General features: G+C 36.0%; 1 protein-coding gene across 20 annotated transcripts; it reads left to right on the top strand.

Annotated features, from left to right (window-relative positions):
* The first annotated feature begins 173 nt into the window (after window positions 1–173).
* Window positions 174–4,203, top strand: LOC136218743 (uncharacterized). 20 transcript variants are annotated; one of them, XR_010683923.1, is made up of 9 exons: window positions 174–310; window positions 402–473; window positions 669–1,394; window positions 2,650–2,805; window positions 2,892–2,972; window positions 3,170–3,255; window positions 3,673–3,733; window positions 3,918–3,948; window positions 4,048–4,203. XR_010683923.1 is itself a non-coding variant. In XM_066005819.1 (8 exons), exons 4-8 carry the CDS (start codon window positions 1,291–1,293, stop codon window positions 3,705–3,707), a joined length of 465 nt encoding a protein of 154 aa, XP_065861891.1. In that variant the 5' UTR covers window positions 174–310; window positions 402–473; window positions 669–780; window positions 877–1,290; the 3' UTR covers window positions 3,708–4,203. The 20 variants fall into 20 exon arrangements, 10 of the variants coding, with proteins under 10 accessions (XP_065861891.1, XP_065861898.1, XP_065861897.1 ...); XR_010683922.1 differs by having other exon boundaries at window positions 3,670–3,733; XR_010683921.1 differs by having other exon boundaries at window positions 3,670–3,733; window positions 3,870–3,948.
* Window positions 4,204–17,956: the final 13,753 nt, after the last annotated feature.

Genomic DNA, 17,956 nt, shown 5'->3' with positions numbered 1-17,956 from the left:
TGGGTAAAATTGCTCTTGGCTGCCAATGTTAAGAGTAATATTGTACTATTTTAGACGTTAGAGTATTTTTTTTATGAAACGTTAAGGGTATTTTTACACTTTATCCCATTTTACAAAAAAATAAAATAAGACATAAATAGTTTTGTACAATAAAATGCTTAAAATCTATTTGGGAAAAAAACACATTCAGATATCCTCCATTGAAGAACCAACCAGCTGACTAATACAATCAATCAATCACCTTCAATCAGTATTTGGGAATCTTGCCTTTCTTGCCATCTGACGAGGCTACTGGAATCGAATAGGGCAGGTATGACTTGTGAGATTGAGAGTTGGCAATTTATGTGCAATCTCAGCTGTACTGGTGAAACTAAATCACTTCCCCTTTTTTTATGTTACAGGATGTTCTCAGTTTCTTGGAAGACAGGAAAGAAAACAGGTCTTGGTATAAAGGATCATGAATTGCAGTTCCTGTGAGTATTTTTTTTGTGCCATTTTACTAGTTCAAGTTATCTAGTCCTAAATATTTATCCAACTGAAGCAATAACAAGCATTTAGGTCCATCATGCCCAACTTTTATGGGATTTGTATGTTCAGCAACCAATTAATTATGTTTCTTGATTTATTATCTTATATCTAAGTTACATAACCTTAAATGGTGGTTGCAGCATCTCTATGGAAAGCAAGTCCATCGGCGTCTTTGGTTAACTGCTCTGATTTTCATATCAACCTTTTAGGACTCGTCAGACAACTTGAAAATAATATCAACCTTCTGCTCTGGTAATTAGAAAATTTAGGGATTTCATTTTTCATAAAAACGAAATGTGGACAATCACTGAAATTTTTACTATTTGGGCTTCCATATTCTTGTTTCAGCTGTCAAACCCTCAAAGTGTGGCTCAAGTTCAATGAATAGGATAAAGTTTATTTTGTGGCATAAATTTTTGAAGGATCTTATTACCTATTTTTGTCCTACTGGCTGGTATATTGTGTTATTGACTGAACAGGACATTTAAGGATTATCACAAATTAGTGGATAATTATAAAAAACATGAAAGTAATCTGTTTTCTTTGCATGATGTTTCAAAATAACAGGAATTCTTTTCTGAGGTAGGGATTTGACATCATATTTTCTATTTGGATATGAACACCAGACAAAAGTAGGAAAAGTAAAAGTAATATCTATCTTGTGCAACTTCATCTTTTTGTTTTGCAAGTTCGAGCTACTAAAACACCAGTAGGCGGACCTGTCATCTCTATCACACATCTACTGTGTAACCAGTATGAGTAATGGATCAAACCAATTGTAGCTCTCACTTTGAAAGTTCCTCTTACATTGTAGATGATTTTGTTATTCTGCACCTGCCTTTGAAGTTGTGCAGCAAGATCACGAGGTAAATACACTAAACTTGATATCACATGAACTGACTCCAACCTCGTTTCTTTTCGCCTTTGGGTGAAAGGTTGACGAGCTGTTTGTATTCCTACAAGTCTGTCAGAAAAGTAGAGCTCTATATCCACATGCTCGAATCTTACATCGATTTTCTGGTTTGGGTTGGAGAAATTTGCCAGGAAAGTAATGTCCCCATTGAAATACTGGGGTGAATCGAAGTAGATGCTATTTAGATTTGCATTAGGAATATCAAACACAGGGTTTCTTGGTTTAATGACAAGATAGATGATCAAAGTTGCAATACCGAAGAAGATGAGAATAAGGCTGAAGATGAGACATATTATTGCACCAAACCAGATCAAAGGGTTGGTGCGATGGTGATGGAGATTATGTGGCTTTCTCGGTCTTTTGCGTGCAGAAGTGGGCGCAGTTGTGGTTGTGGTTGTTGATGAATTGTGTTCGGTTATGGCTTGTTTTGGTATGACAATTTGGTATGGGGGAACTGGTATGTTTTGCATTTGCTTTTCTGGTGGAAGCATGTTTTTGACAAGTAATATGAAAGACAAGCATTGAGGGAGAAGATAGATATAGATTAGAAAAATGGTGTTGCTTAGATAGGTGGGATATATGGAGAATATAAAAAACAAAGGGAAGTGGGACCAAGTGTTGTCTTTGAGATTGGCAAAAAGAAGGTTTAGGTGGAATTTAAAGTAGGAAAACAAGTTATGTTTTGGTTTGAATTGCTTTTTTAGCTTTTGTTAAAACTTGAATCTAAGGGCTGATGTTTTGGTGACTCCATTAAGGAATGCAATATCTTAAGCAAACAAAAGAAAAGTAAATGCATTTTAGAAGTGGACCAAAGTGAAGTGATAGTGTCTCAATTCAAGATATTTGGTTATTTATTTATTTTATTATTACGGGTCTAAACAGCTGCAACTTACTGCTTTGCTTTATAAACCAAATAACACCTACCCTTAAGGAAGATTTCCTTATTATTAAGATTCCATATTAGTGAATTTATTTGTTCCCTTGTCAAAATTTTAGAATTTCTGTAGCTGATGTGTTAAAATAATATAGCTTTTGCTCAAGTGTCAATTGTTCAGATTTTCGAAATATTTTTTAAATTATTAAATAATCTATTATCCATGTTTTTCAATTCAAATTCAACAATCTGCTGTCTATTTTCTCGCAATTGCTATTCCATTTCTTCCACCTTAACGGTTCTTCAATTCGAATGAAATTGAAATACATAACAGAGAGAAGCAGAAGCTAGCTACAATTATCGAAGCTCGTAGAGGAAGAGACCGAATCACAGTACAATGGCGTCCCTTTTGCAATCACTCATCGATCCGATCCAAAAAATTACGGGCTCGCGAAAATGCACATAAGCTATATACGCCTCTGCAGATATGGTTAGCATTTCTCAAATCCTAATTTTGATTTTGTGGAGTCAAATCTGTATGTGATTGATCTTTGTGTTTTGTGTTTAGGATTGCAGTACAACTATCTTTACAGTCCTTACTACGACATGGATATCACGCTCAATTGGGTTCCCAAAGAGATTTTGGAGCTGTGAAGGGTTTGATCCTTTCTATTTAAGTCTGAACATAGCTCATCTGCAATGCTTTTTTTTTTTTTAAAACATACATAAAACAGACTGTGTAAGATTTAATTGTCTTTTCTATTGCTTTATCGTGTTATGGGTCACACTCTCGGTCCAAGTTGGCTTTTTCCGCATTCTGTTTGATGTATGATTCGCCCTTATTTTTTTGGCAGTTCCCACTCAATTATTGCTTCCTTTAGGAAAATGAAGAAGCTTACCTGGCGCCATAGGTACTGCACTCAAAGAGCCTTCCTTCCTGGTAAGTGGCTATATCATCTCTAATGGTAATTTCATGGATACATAAGTTATTATTAATCTCATAGGCATTCAAAAGTGAAATAAGGTGCTCTTGCTGGTATATGTGATTTAGTATATGATCTAGCAAAGGACACAAAGGCCCAGGATTGGATTTGATGCCTTCAAGATGATTTCCTTATGCACATATTGACCATACACTTTGATCCCCAAAGTCAGGTTCATCATTGCTGGAAAATCATACTTGGAAACTCATATTTGTGTGGTCTTCTTTTGTTTGATAACATTGATAATAGGAATTTTGACATCCATTTTCTTTCCTTGCATTATCTGTGAATAAATGTTGAATTTAAGTTTGATTTTAAGCTTATTCATTCTTTTTATTTAGTTTCAGTATATCTCTTTTAATTTGTTTCAGCAGTGCTAGCCCCCATTTTCATAAGCCTGGAGCGTTAATTGTGTAATGGATGCACCTTATGAAGGTAATTTGTTTCTTTTCATACTTAATATTAGGGTTCTATTTCATATTGTTACTTCCATATATATATATGTTCGTATTTACCCAAATGATTTAAACCTCTATTCTTTGATTATTCTCATTACGGCACATGGATGTAGCTCATATTAGTTTGCAGAATGACATTTTGAATGACATGAACATTGCAGTTGGAGTGACACTTAAATGAGCAGAAAAGAGGTTTCAACATGCTTTTACTTAACAATATTTTCTGCTTTTGTAGTTTATCCAGCCAGATGTCAATTAACAAATGTTTGGAAACTTTTTGTTTTGCTTTAGGTGTATATTTTCTATCAGCCAGATGCCATTTAAATTGATTAGGTAATCTTCACGGCTGATTTTCAGAATCTATGAAGAGATATTTCTTTACTGTTGCTCTGATTGGAATTAACTTTTAACTTTTAAATTTCATGGGGCTGTATATATTCTTCTTCATATTTTGCTGTTTCCTTGGGATACTGATATTTAGGAAACATTTGAACTTCATATTAGCTGATATTTATTCGTTCATAATTATGTTACGACTAAAAATATGGACTGATTTCATTTTATAGTGTATACCTTCATTTTTTACCTCTTTCAATTTTCTTTTCTTTCTTTTACCTATTTCAATTAAAGAGACCCTGTTTATATTATTGAGATTATCAGGTTTTGATTTTTAAATATATTGTGTAGCATGTTGAGATCATGAAATGAAGTTCATTTGAATGGGCTGAACTGATATATTTGTGAAAGATTTTTTATCAGCAATGAATAAACTTGAAGCTGTCAATCACAAGGTAAATTTTGGCAATCAAGCTATTGGGTAGCCATACTCATGCTTGGATTTAAGGTATTCAGAACCATGCAAGTGAACCATCTTTCAACATTGCTTTTGCCATCTCTAATTAGAGGCTCTCCCAGCCGAATTATCAATATAAACTCAGTGATGTAGATTAAATCGATCTGAAGGTTTTAATCTTAAACCAACAAAGATTACAAACTTTTCAAGCTAAACTTGAAGGTTGAGTAAACCCAAAAGGATGATATCCTTGCTCTAATGGAGGCTTCAAAATATAATATTCATCAAAGTTGTGAATCATTACAAAGTAAGGAGAATATATACTCCTTCCAAATAAAAACAAAAGACTAAAAGGTCTCCCTTAGGGTTACCAACAACAAAGGAACCAAAGGAGTAAGGTAGTCATTACATAAAGAAGAATAAAGAGCAATTAAGTTAAATGACAAAGTGGTAAATAGTTAAATGGCAAAACAGTAAATAAGAGGTGGCAGATATTGTCCTTAACAACAAGAACTTGGGGAGGAAGTATTCTTCAACCCACGTACGCCCTGCGTGGCCTCCTTCACGCCCCGCGTGGATGTGTCCCTGGACGTGGTGGTTCTTGTTGGGCACTCTTACGCGTGGCGCCCCGCGTACTCGACCTCCTGGCTCGAACTCTCGTCGGAGGCTGGTTCCACGCCCCGCGTGTGCGACTCGTTGGGTTGTTCTACAGGCTTTGGGCTCTTCACGCCCCGCGCCCTACCAGGTACGCCCTGCGTGCTCCCTTGTTTGCCCCTTTCTTCATCTCCCTCGGCTAGCTCTCTACGGGTCTCGTCTTTAGGTTCCGGGTCCGCCCCTAGAGGGTGGATGCCCTCATCATACTCTCCTTCTTTAAAAGAGTTGGACCCCAACTCATTGGTAGAACAAAGGTGACTCCTACCCAAGGTCAATGTTCCGCTCACCCCATGATCAATACTCTCCTCTTGGCTCGGGTTACCCGTTACTAGCAATCTGGTGGACTGCCCAACGCTTGCATCTTCTAGCAGCGCTGGTTCTCGGCTAGGGCACACAATCAAGGCGGCTTTCTTTTCTCCTTTGGTGCGACCCATCAACGGTGTGAGAATGTACTTGGCCCCATCTTTGGATATGGTGTACGTGTTGTCCCTTCCCGCATGTGAGGCATCACGATCGAATTGCCAAGGTCTCCCAAGGAGCAAGTGATACACATCCATATCAACCACATCACACATAACCTCATCTTGGTAAGCCCCAATAGAGATAGGAACCTTGCACCGGTGGGTGACATTAAGCTTTTCCCCCTCTTTAATCCATCCTACTCGATATGGGTTCGGGTGTGGCTCGGGCACTAAGCCAAATTTGCTCAAAGCGGCTTTTCTAAGGATGTTCTCTTGACTTCCACCATCAACAATCAACTCTCATTTCAATCCGTGGATTAGCCTCTAGTCCTAAACAATTGGTGCCTCGGGTCATGCTCTTGTTCAACCGACATCAGTACCCTCTTCACTACATGGAATTTCCGCTCATCCCTGGATGATCCACTATCAATGGGCTCACAATACACCCCTTCATTTCCTCCATAATCATCATCATCGTATCGCTCAACCATATTACCGCTCCTCCTTCTTGGACATTCATTCGAGTGATGGCCCGGTTCGTTGCATCGAAAGCACTTAAACGGAGCCGGCTTGGTGTACGGGTTGTTGCTCTTAGGAGGGGCGTTTGTCCTAAAGGGTCGCACATCTCCGCTAGGTGGCTTTCCCCCACTCAAGACTTTAGTGCCACTTGAACTAGCGCCACCTTTTTCCTTGTCCACCCCTTTGGGCTCTTCTCCCTCCTCACATGCTTCCTCAATCCTCGGCCTCCGGTATCCGTCACGTGCTCTAATATTCAATTGAGACTCGGCCTTCAAAGCTAGATTCCTTGCATCCTGAATCCGGATAACCATTTGTCTCCCAATTCTGTCTTGAATATTGTACCGCAGCCCCTCTAGATACCTTGAAGTCTTTTGGCTTTCAGTTTCCGACAAGTTAGCCCTTGCCGAAAGCCTTAAGAACTCCGAAGTATACTCGTGCACACTCCTAGGCCCTTGTGAGCAATTCCGGTAGGAGCTGTAGATATACTGCTCGTAGTCGGGCGGCAAAAACCGTTCTCTCATCATCGATTTCATCCTCCTCCAAGACCTAATCGGTTCCCTTCCTCCTCTTCTCCTCTCTTCCTTCACATTATCCCACCATACCGAGGCTCCCCCTTTCAACCTATAGGCCACTAACCGAACTCTCCTATCTTCCGGTATACCCGCATAGTCAAAGAACCTCTCCACCTCAAGCAACCAATCAAGGAACCCCTCAATGTCAAGTTCCCCTCCAAATGAAGGTAGATCAACCTTTAGGTTGAACGCATCATCCCTATCATGGTGTCCTCCATACCCCACTCTCCCATTCATTCTGTTCCTATATCTGCCCCTATCAATGGCATGACCCCCATACGGATCATCCATCCCATAATTTCCTCTTCCGTGACCACCTACATCATCATCGTTCAAAATATCCAAATTCCCGGCACGCACATGCGCGGGACCAACAACATCATTCACATGCATACCATTCCTATGTCTATCATTCAAAGCATCATCATCCATTCTAATCCCCATGGTTCTAGCAATTTTAGGCATCTCAAAATCATCAAATAGGTCTCCATCGCTATCACTATCAATGTTTCTAACGACTACGGGATTAGTCCGTCTTACCTCTTGAACCCGAGGGCCCAAGGTTTGGGGTGCATACATTCTCCTTGGTGGTGGCGTTGGTTGTCGGTCAAGTAGAGGACGGGCTTATTCTTCTTGCCGCCGGTGAGGCTCTCCGGTTAAGAGAGCTTGATTATTACGGGTTGTTATAGTGAGTTCTTCAAGAATGAGACGAATATCTCGGGTACTCGTGTCGTGCTTCTCTTCTATCGCTCTTAGAGACTCCATGATATGCTTCACGTTGCCTTTTAGCGTCTCAACTCGTTGCTCCATGGATCCGGTGGATTCGTTTGTGATACGTGGTTGAACCATTTTCGAGAAGAAGTCTCCGGAAGGAAAACGACTTGGCTCTGATACCAACTGATGTAGATTAAATCGATCTGAAGGTTTTAATCTTAAACCAACAAAGATTACAAACTTCTCAAGCTAAACTTGAAGGTTGAATAAACCCAAAAGGATGATATCCTTGCTCCAATGGAGGCTTCAAAATATAATATTCATCAAAGTTGTGAATCATTACAAAGTAAGGAGAATATATACTCCTTCCAAATAAAAACAAAAGACTAAAAGGTCTCCCCTAGGGTTACCAACAACAAAGGAACCAAATGGGTAAGGTAGTCATTACATAAAGAAGAATAAAGAGCAATTAAGTTAAATGGCAAAGTGGTAAATACTTAAATGGCAAAACAGTAAATAAAAGGTGACAGATATTGTCCTTAACAACAAGAACTTGGGGAGGAAGTATTCCTCAACCCACGTATGCCCCGCGTGGCCTCCTTCACGCCCCGAGTGGATGTGTCCCTGGATATGGTGGTTCTTGTTGGGCACTCTTACGCGTGGCGCCCCGGGACATACGCCCCGCGTACTCGACCTCCTGGCCCGAACTCTCGTCGGAGGCTGGTTCCACGCCCCGCGCCTCAGAGGGCACGCCTCGCGTGTGCGACTCGCTGGGTTGTTCTACAAGCTTTGGGCTCTTCACGCCCCGCGTGCTCTCCTGTTTGCCCTTTCTTCATCTCCCTCGGCTAGCTCTCTACGGGTCTCGTCTTTAGGTTCCGGGTCCGCCCCTAGAGGGTGGATGCCCTCATCACTTAGTTGTAAGTTTGATAGTCAATACCATATTTTCACTTAGAGAGAGAAGGTCCCCCTTCTCTCTAAAATACCAGACCTCCTCTTCTACTGGTCTTCACCGCCGCCTCCCCCTCACTTTCTTTCTTTTTCTTCTTCTTCCCTAACCCAAGCTGCCAAGCCGAACCTCCTCGTTTACTCCTTCCTGCTGTCTAGTTGAGGAGGAAGAAGGAAGCTTGTCTTCCTTCTTCCTCCTCCCACCTTTCTTGTTTTTCTGGTTTTCTTTTGTGTAGTTGTTTTTATTCGCTTCGGATTTCAGTTGGATCTTATATATTTTATCGGATCTCCAGATCTGTTCGAACTGTGTCTGTTGGCTACAATCTTTGTTTTTGTAACCTTTTCTGTTGTAGCAAGGACGGAAACGGTAGATCTTATCCGTAGATCACTGGATCTACGAGGTTGCAAAAGAAAGGACTTAGATCCGAAGATTCAGAATGGTTCAAATATTGAAGATTGGTCTACAATTGCTTTGCGGCAAATTTGGAGTTACGATCAATATTTGTTTCCGGTATTATTTTTAGGGCCTCTCATCAAAAACAACAAGCTAATTCATGAAGCATTAGTGAAAGCTAGGCTACCGTTTTAGAATGCATCTAAGCTATTGAGGATATTGCATAATTAATTTTACAATTCTGTTTTATTTTAAAAATATAAATTCTGATGAAAAATATTTGTTGTTTTTTAGGAATCGTTTTGTAAAAAATATGTTGATGTAAATATTTCAGACTATATTAGACCATTTTGATATTTTTACTCATAAAATTTTGGAAGTAAACTCTTACTTTTTGCATACAATTAAGATTGGAATATCAAACTCTTTAGATTAGACGAGTCCTGAATCCTTATTAATAATAAGGAAAACCTAGCTTTTTGGTTCGTAAGTAATTTGGATTATATAAAATATGGTTTAGATTGGAATATAAATCTCTTTACAGTACAGTAGTTATAGAAAATAGTAATAAAGTAAAAAAAAAAAAAATAATTATTGCTAAACAAGATCAAGTAATTGAGACGAAATTGAATAAAAGATAACATTTTAGATATAGATGTTTGAAAAATTCAATATAACAATTTGAAAGATTTAATATCACAATTAAATAATATTTCAAAAAAAAAACAATTAAATAATATGTTTATTGATAAATCATTCTATTCAAATTTTTTATCAAATAGGATAAAGTTTTTTTTTTTTTTATAACTCAAATAGGATAAAGTTGATATTGCTTTTCACTATTTTATACATTAAATTTAAACTTGCACTCCACAACAATAATTATCGAGAATAAATTTAGATCTTATCTTTATATTAAATATTAACCATGCTGATTTTTTTAATGAATGGTTTTGCGTAAATTATATCCATGACCACTAAACTTTATCCATTTAATATTGTGGTCATTGAACTTCAATTTTTAATGGTATGGCTACTAAATTTCACACTTTTTAACATCGGTGACCATTCAACACCTCAAAACGATTATTGCCAGTTTAAAAATAAAAAATTCGAAGAGATAATGATATTCTAAGGAACTTTAATTCTTAAAAAATTTCGTTTCGAGGTTATTTAGGTGTTGTTTGGTTAGAAAAGAGAAAGTGAATTTTTAGAGAGAGAGCTCCAAAAAATGTTATTTTGGAAAATAAAAAATATGGTTTCATAGTAAATGTCGTTCTGAGCACTTTTAATTGGCAATCGGTGTTAAAAAGTAAAAAATTCAGTGGTCATACCGTTAAGAATTGAAGTTCAATGGCCACAATGTTAAAATGTATAAAGTTCAATGGCCATGAGTGTAATTTACCCGGATGGTTTTTATTGTTTTCATTTTATGCCGTTTATATATTTTCTATATTAAATTTATAATTTTTTTTAAAATTTTATATGCATTTATTATCCCCGCAAATTTTGCGGGTCTAAAGCTAGTATATATATATTTACTAGGAGAACACCGACTTATTGTCAAGCTTGTACTAGTCCCTTACTCTGGGCCAATTCATATAGCCAATGGACCCGTAGCATGTGGACATCAGTCCCGTGCCTGTTAGGCGGAGACCGTGAGGTTGCTACACAGTGCCAGCAGTCCAACAGAGGTAAGTGTTGTGAGAAACTCTATCCTTGGAACCTCAATTGATCCTTATAATTATTTATCTATACTTTTTTATTCCTAGACTAATTTTACTTTTAATCTACGTACTGGTTTATTTTTATTTTTTTATTCTCAAAAATAATTTTGATCAAATTTTTTTCTTTCATCACATTATTCACTTTTAGTATCTATACTATATATAATTACGGAAACAGAGAGAAATGAGAAGAAGTGTTTTAGAGGTCCTTTTGATGAGTTGTCAACGTAGTAAAAAATCAGATTAAAAATATTTAATTAATTAAAAATAAATATTTAATTAATTAAAAATAACAAATTTATATTTATAATATATTAAATAATTACTAGCCTATTAATTAAAATAATAAAAGAAAGCAAGAGTTACGGGAAGATGAAAAAACACAAAGCAAAGGAAATCCAAAAGTCATAAATAAACTTCTATATAAAGCATGATAGATAGTATTCCACCATTATATTCATTGGTCACGATAGATGGTATTATATTTCTGAAGGTAAATATTCGATTTTTTTTCATATGTTGTAGTTATTTTGTTCTCAATTATGTTGTTGTTTTATTTTTATTAAACAATAGTTGTTATAGTTTCATCTTTCAGATTCATTTCTGTTGTTACTCAGGTTCTATACCTCTCGCTATCTTATCCATGTTTTCTTTTTTATTTGTCTTTTTTTTTCCAAACTGATAGCTTCAATTGAAGAAATCCGACAGAAATAGAAGATGCATGAACAACTAAAACTGGAAAACACAAAAGTGTCAAAAATTACAAGAAATTCTTATGTTTTCTCAAGGTAATTATTCGATTTTTTTCATATGTTGTAGTTATTTTTGTTCTCAATTGTGTTGTTATTTTCTTTTTATTAAACAATAGTTGTTATAGTTTCATTTTTCAGAGATGAAATTCCATTTCTGTCGTTACCCAGGTTCCATACCTCTCGCTACCTTATCCATGTTTTCTTTTTTATTTGTCTTTTTTTTTTCAAAATGACTAAAATAAAGATTTTGTAAATTTGTATTCTTTTTTAGTATATGTTGCTAGGTGTTATCGTTTCGATTGCTAACTCTTAACTAAAATTTAGATTTTCGACTTTATATGAACTCAATTTTTGGCTTTCTCAATTATGTTGTTGTTTTATTTTTATTAAACAATTGTTGTTATAGTTTCATCTTTCAGAGATGAAATTCCATTTCTGTCGTTATCCAGATTCCATACCTCTTGTTACCTTATCCATGTTTTCTTTTTTATTTATTTATTTTTCAAAATGACTAAAATAAAGATTTTGTATATTTGCATTCTTTTTTAGTATATGTTCCTAGGTGTTATCGTTTTGATTGTTAGCTCTAACTAAAATTTAGATTTTCGGCTTTTTATGAACTCAATTTTTAGTTTTAATTGAAGTTAGATTAATTTTCTAATTCGGAACATGTTGAAATCCACTCATTTTTTTAGTTTGAGTTTAGCTAATTGACATGGATTGTATTTTTTATTTTTATGCATTTTGGTACAAATAGATATAAAGTTTCACACGATAGTTGTTCATTGAAGTTTGAGACATATTAAATAAAATATTAAAGAGATATTGGAATATTATACTTACAATGAAGTTTATTTCAATATAAATTATGTTATATTATTATTATTATTATCAAGAAGTTATTTTTTTCCAATTTTCTAGACAAGGAGATTGTAAGCGTCTAATACGCTTGATAAGATGTTTATTCTTGAAGAATGTGGATTATGCTAGATACGAATTCAAAATCAAGGTAAATAAAAATAAATTTTGATGCTCAAAATCCTAAAAATGTACATTAATTATGGATATTGAGATAATTGTTTTTGCAACATTGGCTTATATAATTTTTAACTATTATATTATGGTTCGTACAAAATTGTTAGTATTTTAAGAGTTTTTAACAAATGAAAATGAAATATGATCATAGGACAAATTATTGAAAAATATTAATTAAGAAAATATTATTATTTGAATCTCTTCAAATTCTCAAATGTTGAGCATAATGATTCTGATTAATATAATTAATTTCATTTATTAATTATAAAACGTTTTTTTTTGTACTGAGTGGTTACAATTACGATTTAATTCTAATTAACTAAAATTAATTTATGGACTTAATACTTCATTAAGAAAAAATAAAATGTTTAATTAATGGGCAAAAAATATTTTCACTCTCCTCTTTATACGCTTATGTCTCGACATTCTCTCTTATTTTCAAAAAAAAAAAAACTCGAGAGGAAGATGGTTCTCTCCTAATTATCTTTTTCGTCTCTTCATTTTTTTTCAATTCTTTTGTTTGTTTTTCTTACTTACAAAATTCAAGAATATATAATTATTAGAAAATATTAATAAAGTCAAATAAGTGATATCTGCGAGTATGGCTGATATTCTATATAGTGAAAGAATGAAGAACAAATTGATCGAATGTCTTGATGAGATATTACGAGATGAAAATAGGAGAAATCATCATCTTAAACTGATTCAATTAGATATATTGGGTTATTGTAGCAGAATGAATAATTGAATTCGAATACTTGGTGATCATGAAATTTTATGAACCAAAATAATTATCATCAAGATGAATTTATGACTAATTCTTACGAATTTTTTTTTTTTTTATATGTAACTGTTTGGCTCTTTTGTGGGAAATTGCGGGCGTGCCAGAGAATTATAGTATTCTCGAACTATGGAATGAAATTGAGTTGCGCTTTCTAACTTCTAATTATCAAAACGATTGTACGGAATAAAGAGACCGAAAAATTCCTAAAAGATTCGATTATCAAAACGATACCGACCTTACAGAAAATGATTGAACAACAAATAAAATAAAAATTGTACTGGGAAATGAATAGACTTTAGATCTGAAAATTAAATCTAAGGGAACAACTAGGAATTGTAAAACTGCTGAAGTCTAGAGATAATTTACTAGAGTTTTGGCTTGTATGTGTTGAGTCGTTGAGTTGGTTGATTGGGCTATTTCATCGTGATTCCTTCCATTTATAAATGTTGGAGGTAACTTCCTGCTTGCTTCCACTAATCCACGTTCTCCACCATATTGAGTAACCTCCACTTTAACTTCCATGATGGATTGATACGTACACTTTCTGATTGTTCCTGCTTTTTAATTGGCTCACGAAAACACGTTAAAATATTAGCTGTCACTTGGTTCCCCTATGTTTACTTTAAGTTCCCCCTGATGTCCACTATAGGAAGTTGATTTCCCATGAGGTACACTATGATTTCCCATGAGGTACACTACATGATTTCCCATATGTTTACTTTAAGTCCCCCCTGATGTCCACTATAGGAAGTTGATTTCCCATGAGGTACACTACATGATTTCCCATATGTTTACTTTAAGTCCCCCCTGATGTCCACTATAGGAAGTTGATTTCCCATGAGGTACACTATGATTTCCCATGAGGTACACTACATGATTTTCCATATGTTTACTTTAAGTCCCCCCTGATGTCCACTATAGGAAGTTGATTTCCCACGAGCAGAGCCGGTTTTTGGGGGAGTCTACCTAGGCCTGTTCCTAGGGCCTCACAATTTGTGGGGCCTCTAAATTACTAATCAGTTTTACCTGTATATTATATATTAATAAAAAATAAAATCCTATCCTACGTATACAAGTACAACAATTTATATTCAATCACAAAATCACTACTTTAGAATTGCTATTTAATAGGAGCAGAGTAAAGTGATTGATTTAAAATAAATTTCTCTCTCTACTCAGTCTCAGTCTCAGTCTCAATCAATTCTTTACCAAAAAACTATTATTTTTTCTGTGCAGCTCTGTCAAGAGTTATTGAAAATTACAGTTTTCTCTCTTCGGCGGCGTCACCTCACTCAAAACCAACCCTTAAGGTCAGTCTCAATCAATTCACACGCCACTATCCAACTTTTTCCAAATTACTGCTTTTGTTGTGAGAGTTTTATTTTGTCTTTTTCTATGTAAAAATTAGTAATTATTAAATTGTAAATTGCATTTAAAAAAACTTCAATTAAATGTATTAAAATGATGAATCTTTGTTCAAAAAAAACATGATGAATCTTTAATGTGCCAAATATTTAAAAGGTTTTATTGATTTTAATTTTTATCTCTAAATCAACTACTCCTTTCTTACATTTGATTTGATATTTGATATTGATAGGTTAGTAATGGTGTAAAAATAATCTTTAATAAATTGAGAAAAGAAGTACCCAAATTTTAACTTTATTCCATTAATTTTTTTCTAGAACAAAACTTTATTCCATTAATAAAACTTAAAAAACTTAAAACAACCTTAAACTTTATTATGTATTATGTATTATGTATAATCTTTAATTTTGTTATTTACACCATGTCATATGTAAAGCCTTTTTTATTTTTTTGGTAGAAAAGGAAAAGAAAAACGAATAACAACAAACTACCCAGGAATTAGCCTAGGGAAGCTAACCTCAATCCTATCTTCTAAGAGAAGATGAGAGATGAAACTAGGGGAAACAGGAAGGGTAGTAACGCCTAACGTCCCTTCATGGCCCGCCGCCGCCAAGCGATCAGCAACACGATTCTGCTCTCTAAAAATGTGTCTGAACTCTACGAACTCAAAGGAGGAGCAAAGCCTTATAATAGCTTTGATGAGGTTGCGACTGTTAAGACCCATAGAATGATTCTCAGAAATCATTTTGATTGCTTCCAAATTATCAGACTCCACAGAGAGCCTCTTAACACCCAGCCTTTTAGCAAGATTGATTCCAGTAAGAATAGCCCAGAGCTCCGCAGAAAAGGAAGAACCCAACCCTAAATTCTGGGAGAACCCAGAAAGCCAGACGCCCCCTACATCTCTAAGCACACCTCCAGCTGCAATCTTACCGTTACTGAGGCAGGAACCATCAGTATTCAGCTTCACAACCCCCTCTCTTGACCTGCTCCATCCCACGAGATGGACATCACAACACTGAGAGGCTCTGGCAAGGGACTCTCCTTTGAAACTATCGATAATAGAGAAAAGTTTTTTCGAGAAGAAATCAGCTAAGTTTGTCATAAAAACAGTTTTATCTCCAAAAATCTCCTCGTTTCTCCATTTCCAAACTTGGTGACAGATAATAGCAAAGAAAATGTCACCATGCTCCATGTATGGAAGCAACTTTCCTCTAACACCATCAGAGAACCAGTCGACCTCAGAATGTGCCATGAAGGAAGAGAAAATATGGTGTGGGAGAATTTTCCTCCAAACCTCTTTACTATTAGAGCAATCTCTAAGAGCATGGCACAAAGTCTCAATATGGCCTCTGCATCTACTGCAAGCTCCAGAATCAGCCAAGTGCCTTCTGTGCCTATCCGAATTAGTAAGAAGCCTGTCCTTAACGCCCAGCCACAGGAAACTCCTAATACGGAAAGGAACTTTAAGGGTCCAAATCGACTTCCACACATCTGAGGGAGGATCAGATCTAAAGAGAGAGAAAGCTTCAAAGGCCGATTTGCAAGAATAAACTCCATTGTTAGTCAGCGCCCAACAGTGCCTATCCAAGTCTTCCTCTTGATTACTCACCTTCACTCCCCGCATTCTAAGGAGAGTCTCAAGGCTAAAGAAAGTATCAAACTTTGACCAGATCCAGTCCCCTTCCGAGTCAACCACATCGGCAATCCTCTAGTTGCGTATATCACTAGGCGGGGGGAAGAACACACCTCAATTAACGGTTTATCCCCAATCCAGTTATCAAACCAGAAACTAATGGACTTACCATTCCCCACCTCCAGGCCAACTCCCAAGCAGAACTCATCAAACACAGCACTAAGTCCTTTCCAGAGGAAGGAACAATTAGCAACTCTCTCTTTCGGGCCCCCGAAGATTTTGTCTTTCCGATACTTACCACAAAGGAGGCGAACCCAAAGAGAGGAGGGGTTTTGCCACATACGCCAAAGGAGTTTCATTAATAAAACTTTATTATTGTCCTTTGCTTTCCTAATACCCAGACCCCCAGAATCTTTAGGCTGGCAAACCTCACTCCAAGGCACAAGATGGATCTTCCTGCCCTCCGCAGCTTCCCCCCACAGGAACCTACGGTTAATCTTGTCAAGATCATTAAGCACAGGATCCGGAAGCTTACAAGCCTGCATGATGTGATTGGGAGCAGCACAATTAACAGATTGAATTAACGTGAGGCGGCCAGCGAGAGACAGAGTCTTGGCTTTCCAAGTGGCACACTTCGAATTAGCTTTATCCAAAGTCTCTTTGAAGGAGCCTTTAGACACACGCTCACTATGGAGGGGAACGCCCAGATACTTCCCAAGAGAATCAGTAAGAGGAATACCTGAGAGATCACTTAATCTCTTACAGACTCTCTGATTCATATTCATAGAGCACATCATCCTAGATTTCTGGATATTAAGCTTCTGCCCAGAGGCCGAACAAAAACAATCCAGAATATCCATAATGACTCTCAACTGCTCCTCATTACCCTCAAGAAAGATAAGGACATCATCTGCAAAGAATAAGTGAGTCACCTGGGGACAGAAGCTGTTGATCGCCACAGGGTGGAAACTCCCATTATCAATCGCATCCTGAATCAGGTGAGAGAGCCTCTCCATAGCAATAACAAAAAGGAAAGGGCTCATAGGATCCCCCTGACGGATTCCTTTTTTATTAGTTTTGATTTGGTATAAAATTAATAAATTATGACTACTGTAATTTTTTTTTTTAATTATTTAGTTTCTCCTTTGATAACCATTTTGTTAATTCTTTAATTTCTAATTACTATTGATACTACATGTTTTGATTATCATAACTATCATTATTTTGTAGGTGTTGTCAATATAATGACGGGTAAAAGAAAATTTGATTCTGAAAGTTCGAAGAGAAAGAAAAAAGAAAGACAAGACAAACTCACTCAATCTCTAATGGGATCCATGAATAGGTATGTGAAACCTATTAATATATTGCCAAATTTAGTAGAGAATGCCACAATTGATGAAAGTTTGGTCGATAACATATCTATTGATGACGAAAATTTAAACCCCTCGCATGTTGATGAAATTTTGCCTGAGAATATAGTTGCTAATGATGAGAATTTGAATTCTGTGAATATTACCGATGAAGATTTAATTGATAATCTTAAGAATGTAGTTACAGATGAACCTTTGGATGAAAATATGGATGTGAATGGAGAAAATTTAAACGATTTAATTGATCCTGAAAATTGAGAGATTAATATGCCTCAAAGAAAAATTAATTTTTTAGTAGACAAGGGGCCGATAAGAGTTATAGATGAAGTGTATCCTACAAATGAACAAAATAGAAGTTTTAGTAATAAACACTACACTCGATCTCTGCGGAATGGAGAAAAACTTGATAGATCATGACTAGTATACTCCCAGAAGAAAGATAAGGTGTTTTGCTTTTGTTGTGTGTTGTTCAAAAGAGA

The sequence above is a fragment of the Euphorbia lathyris genome, chromosome 2 (genome assembly GCF_963576675.1).
Source record: "Euphorbia lathyris chromosome 2, ddEupLath1.1, whole genome shotgun sequence".
In the NCBI taxonomy this organism is placed as follows: domain Eukaryota; kingdom Viridiplantae; phylum Streptophyta; class Magnoliopsida; order Malpighiales; family Euphorbiaceae; genus Euphorbia; species Euphorbia lathyris.
Note: the sequence above shows the minus strand (reverse complement) of the source record. Positions and strands in the feature narration are given on the sequence as shown.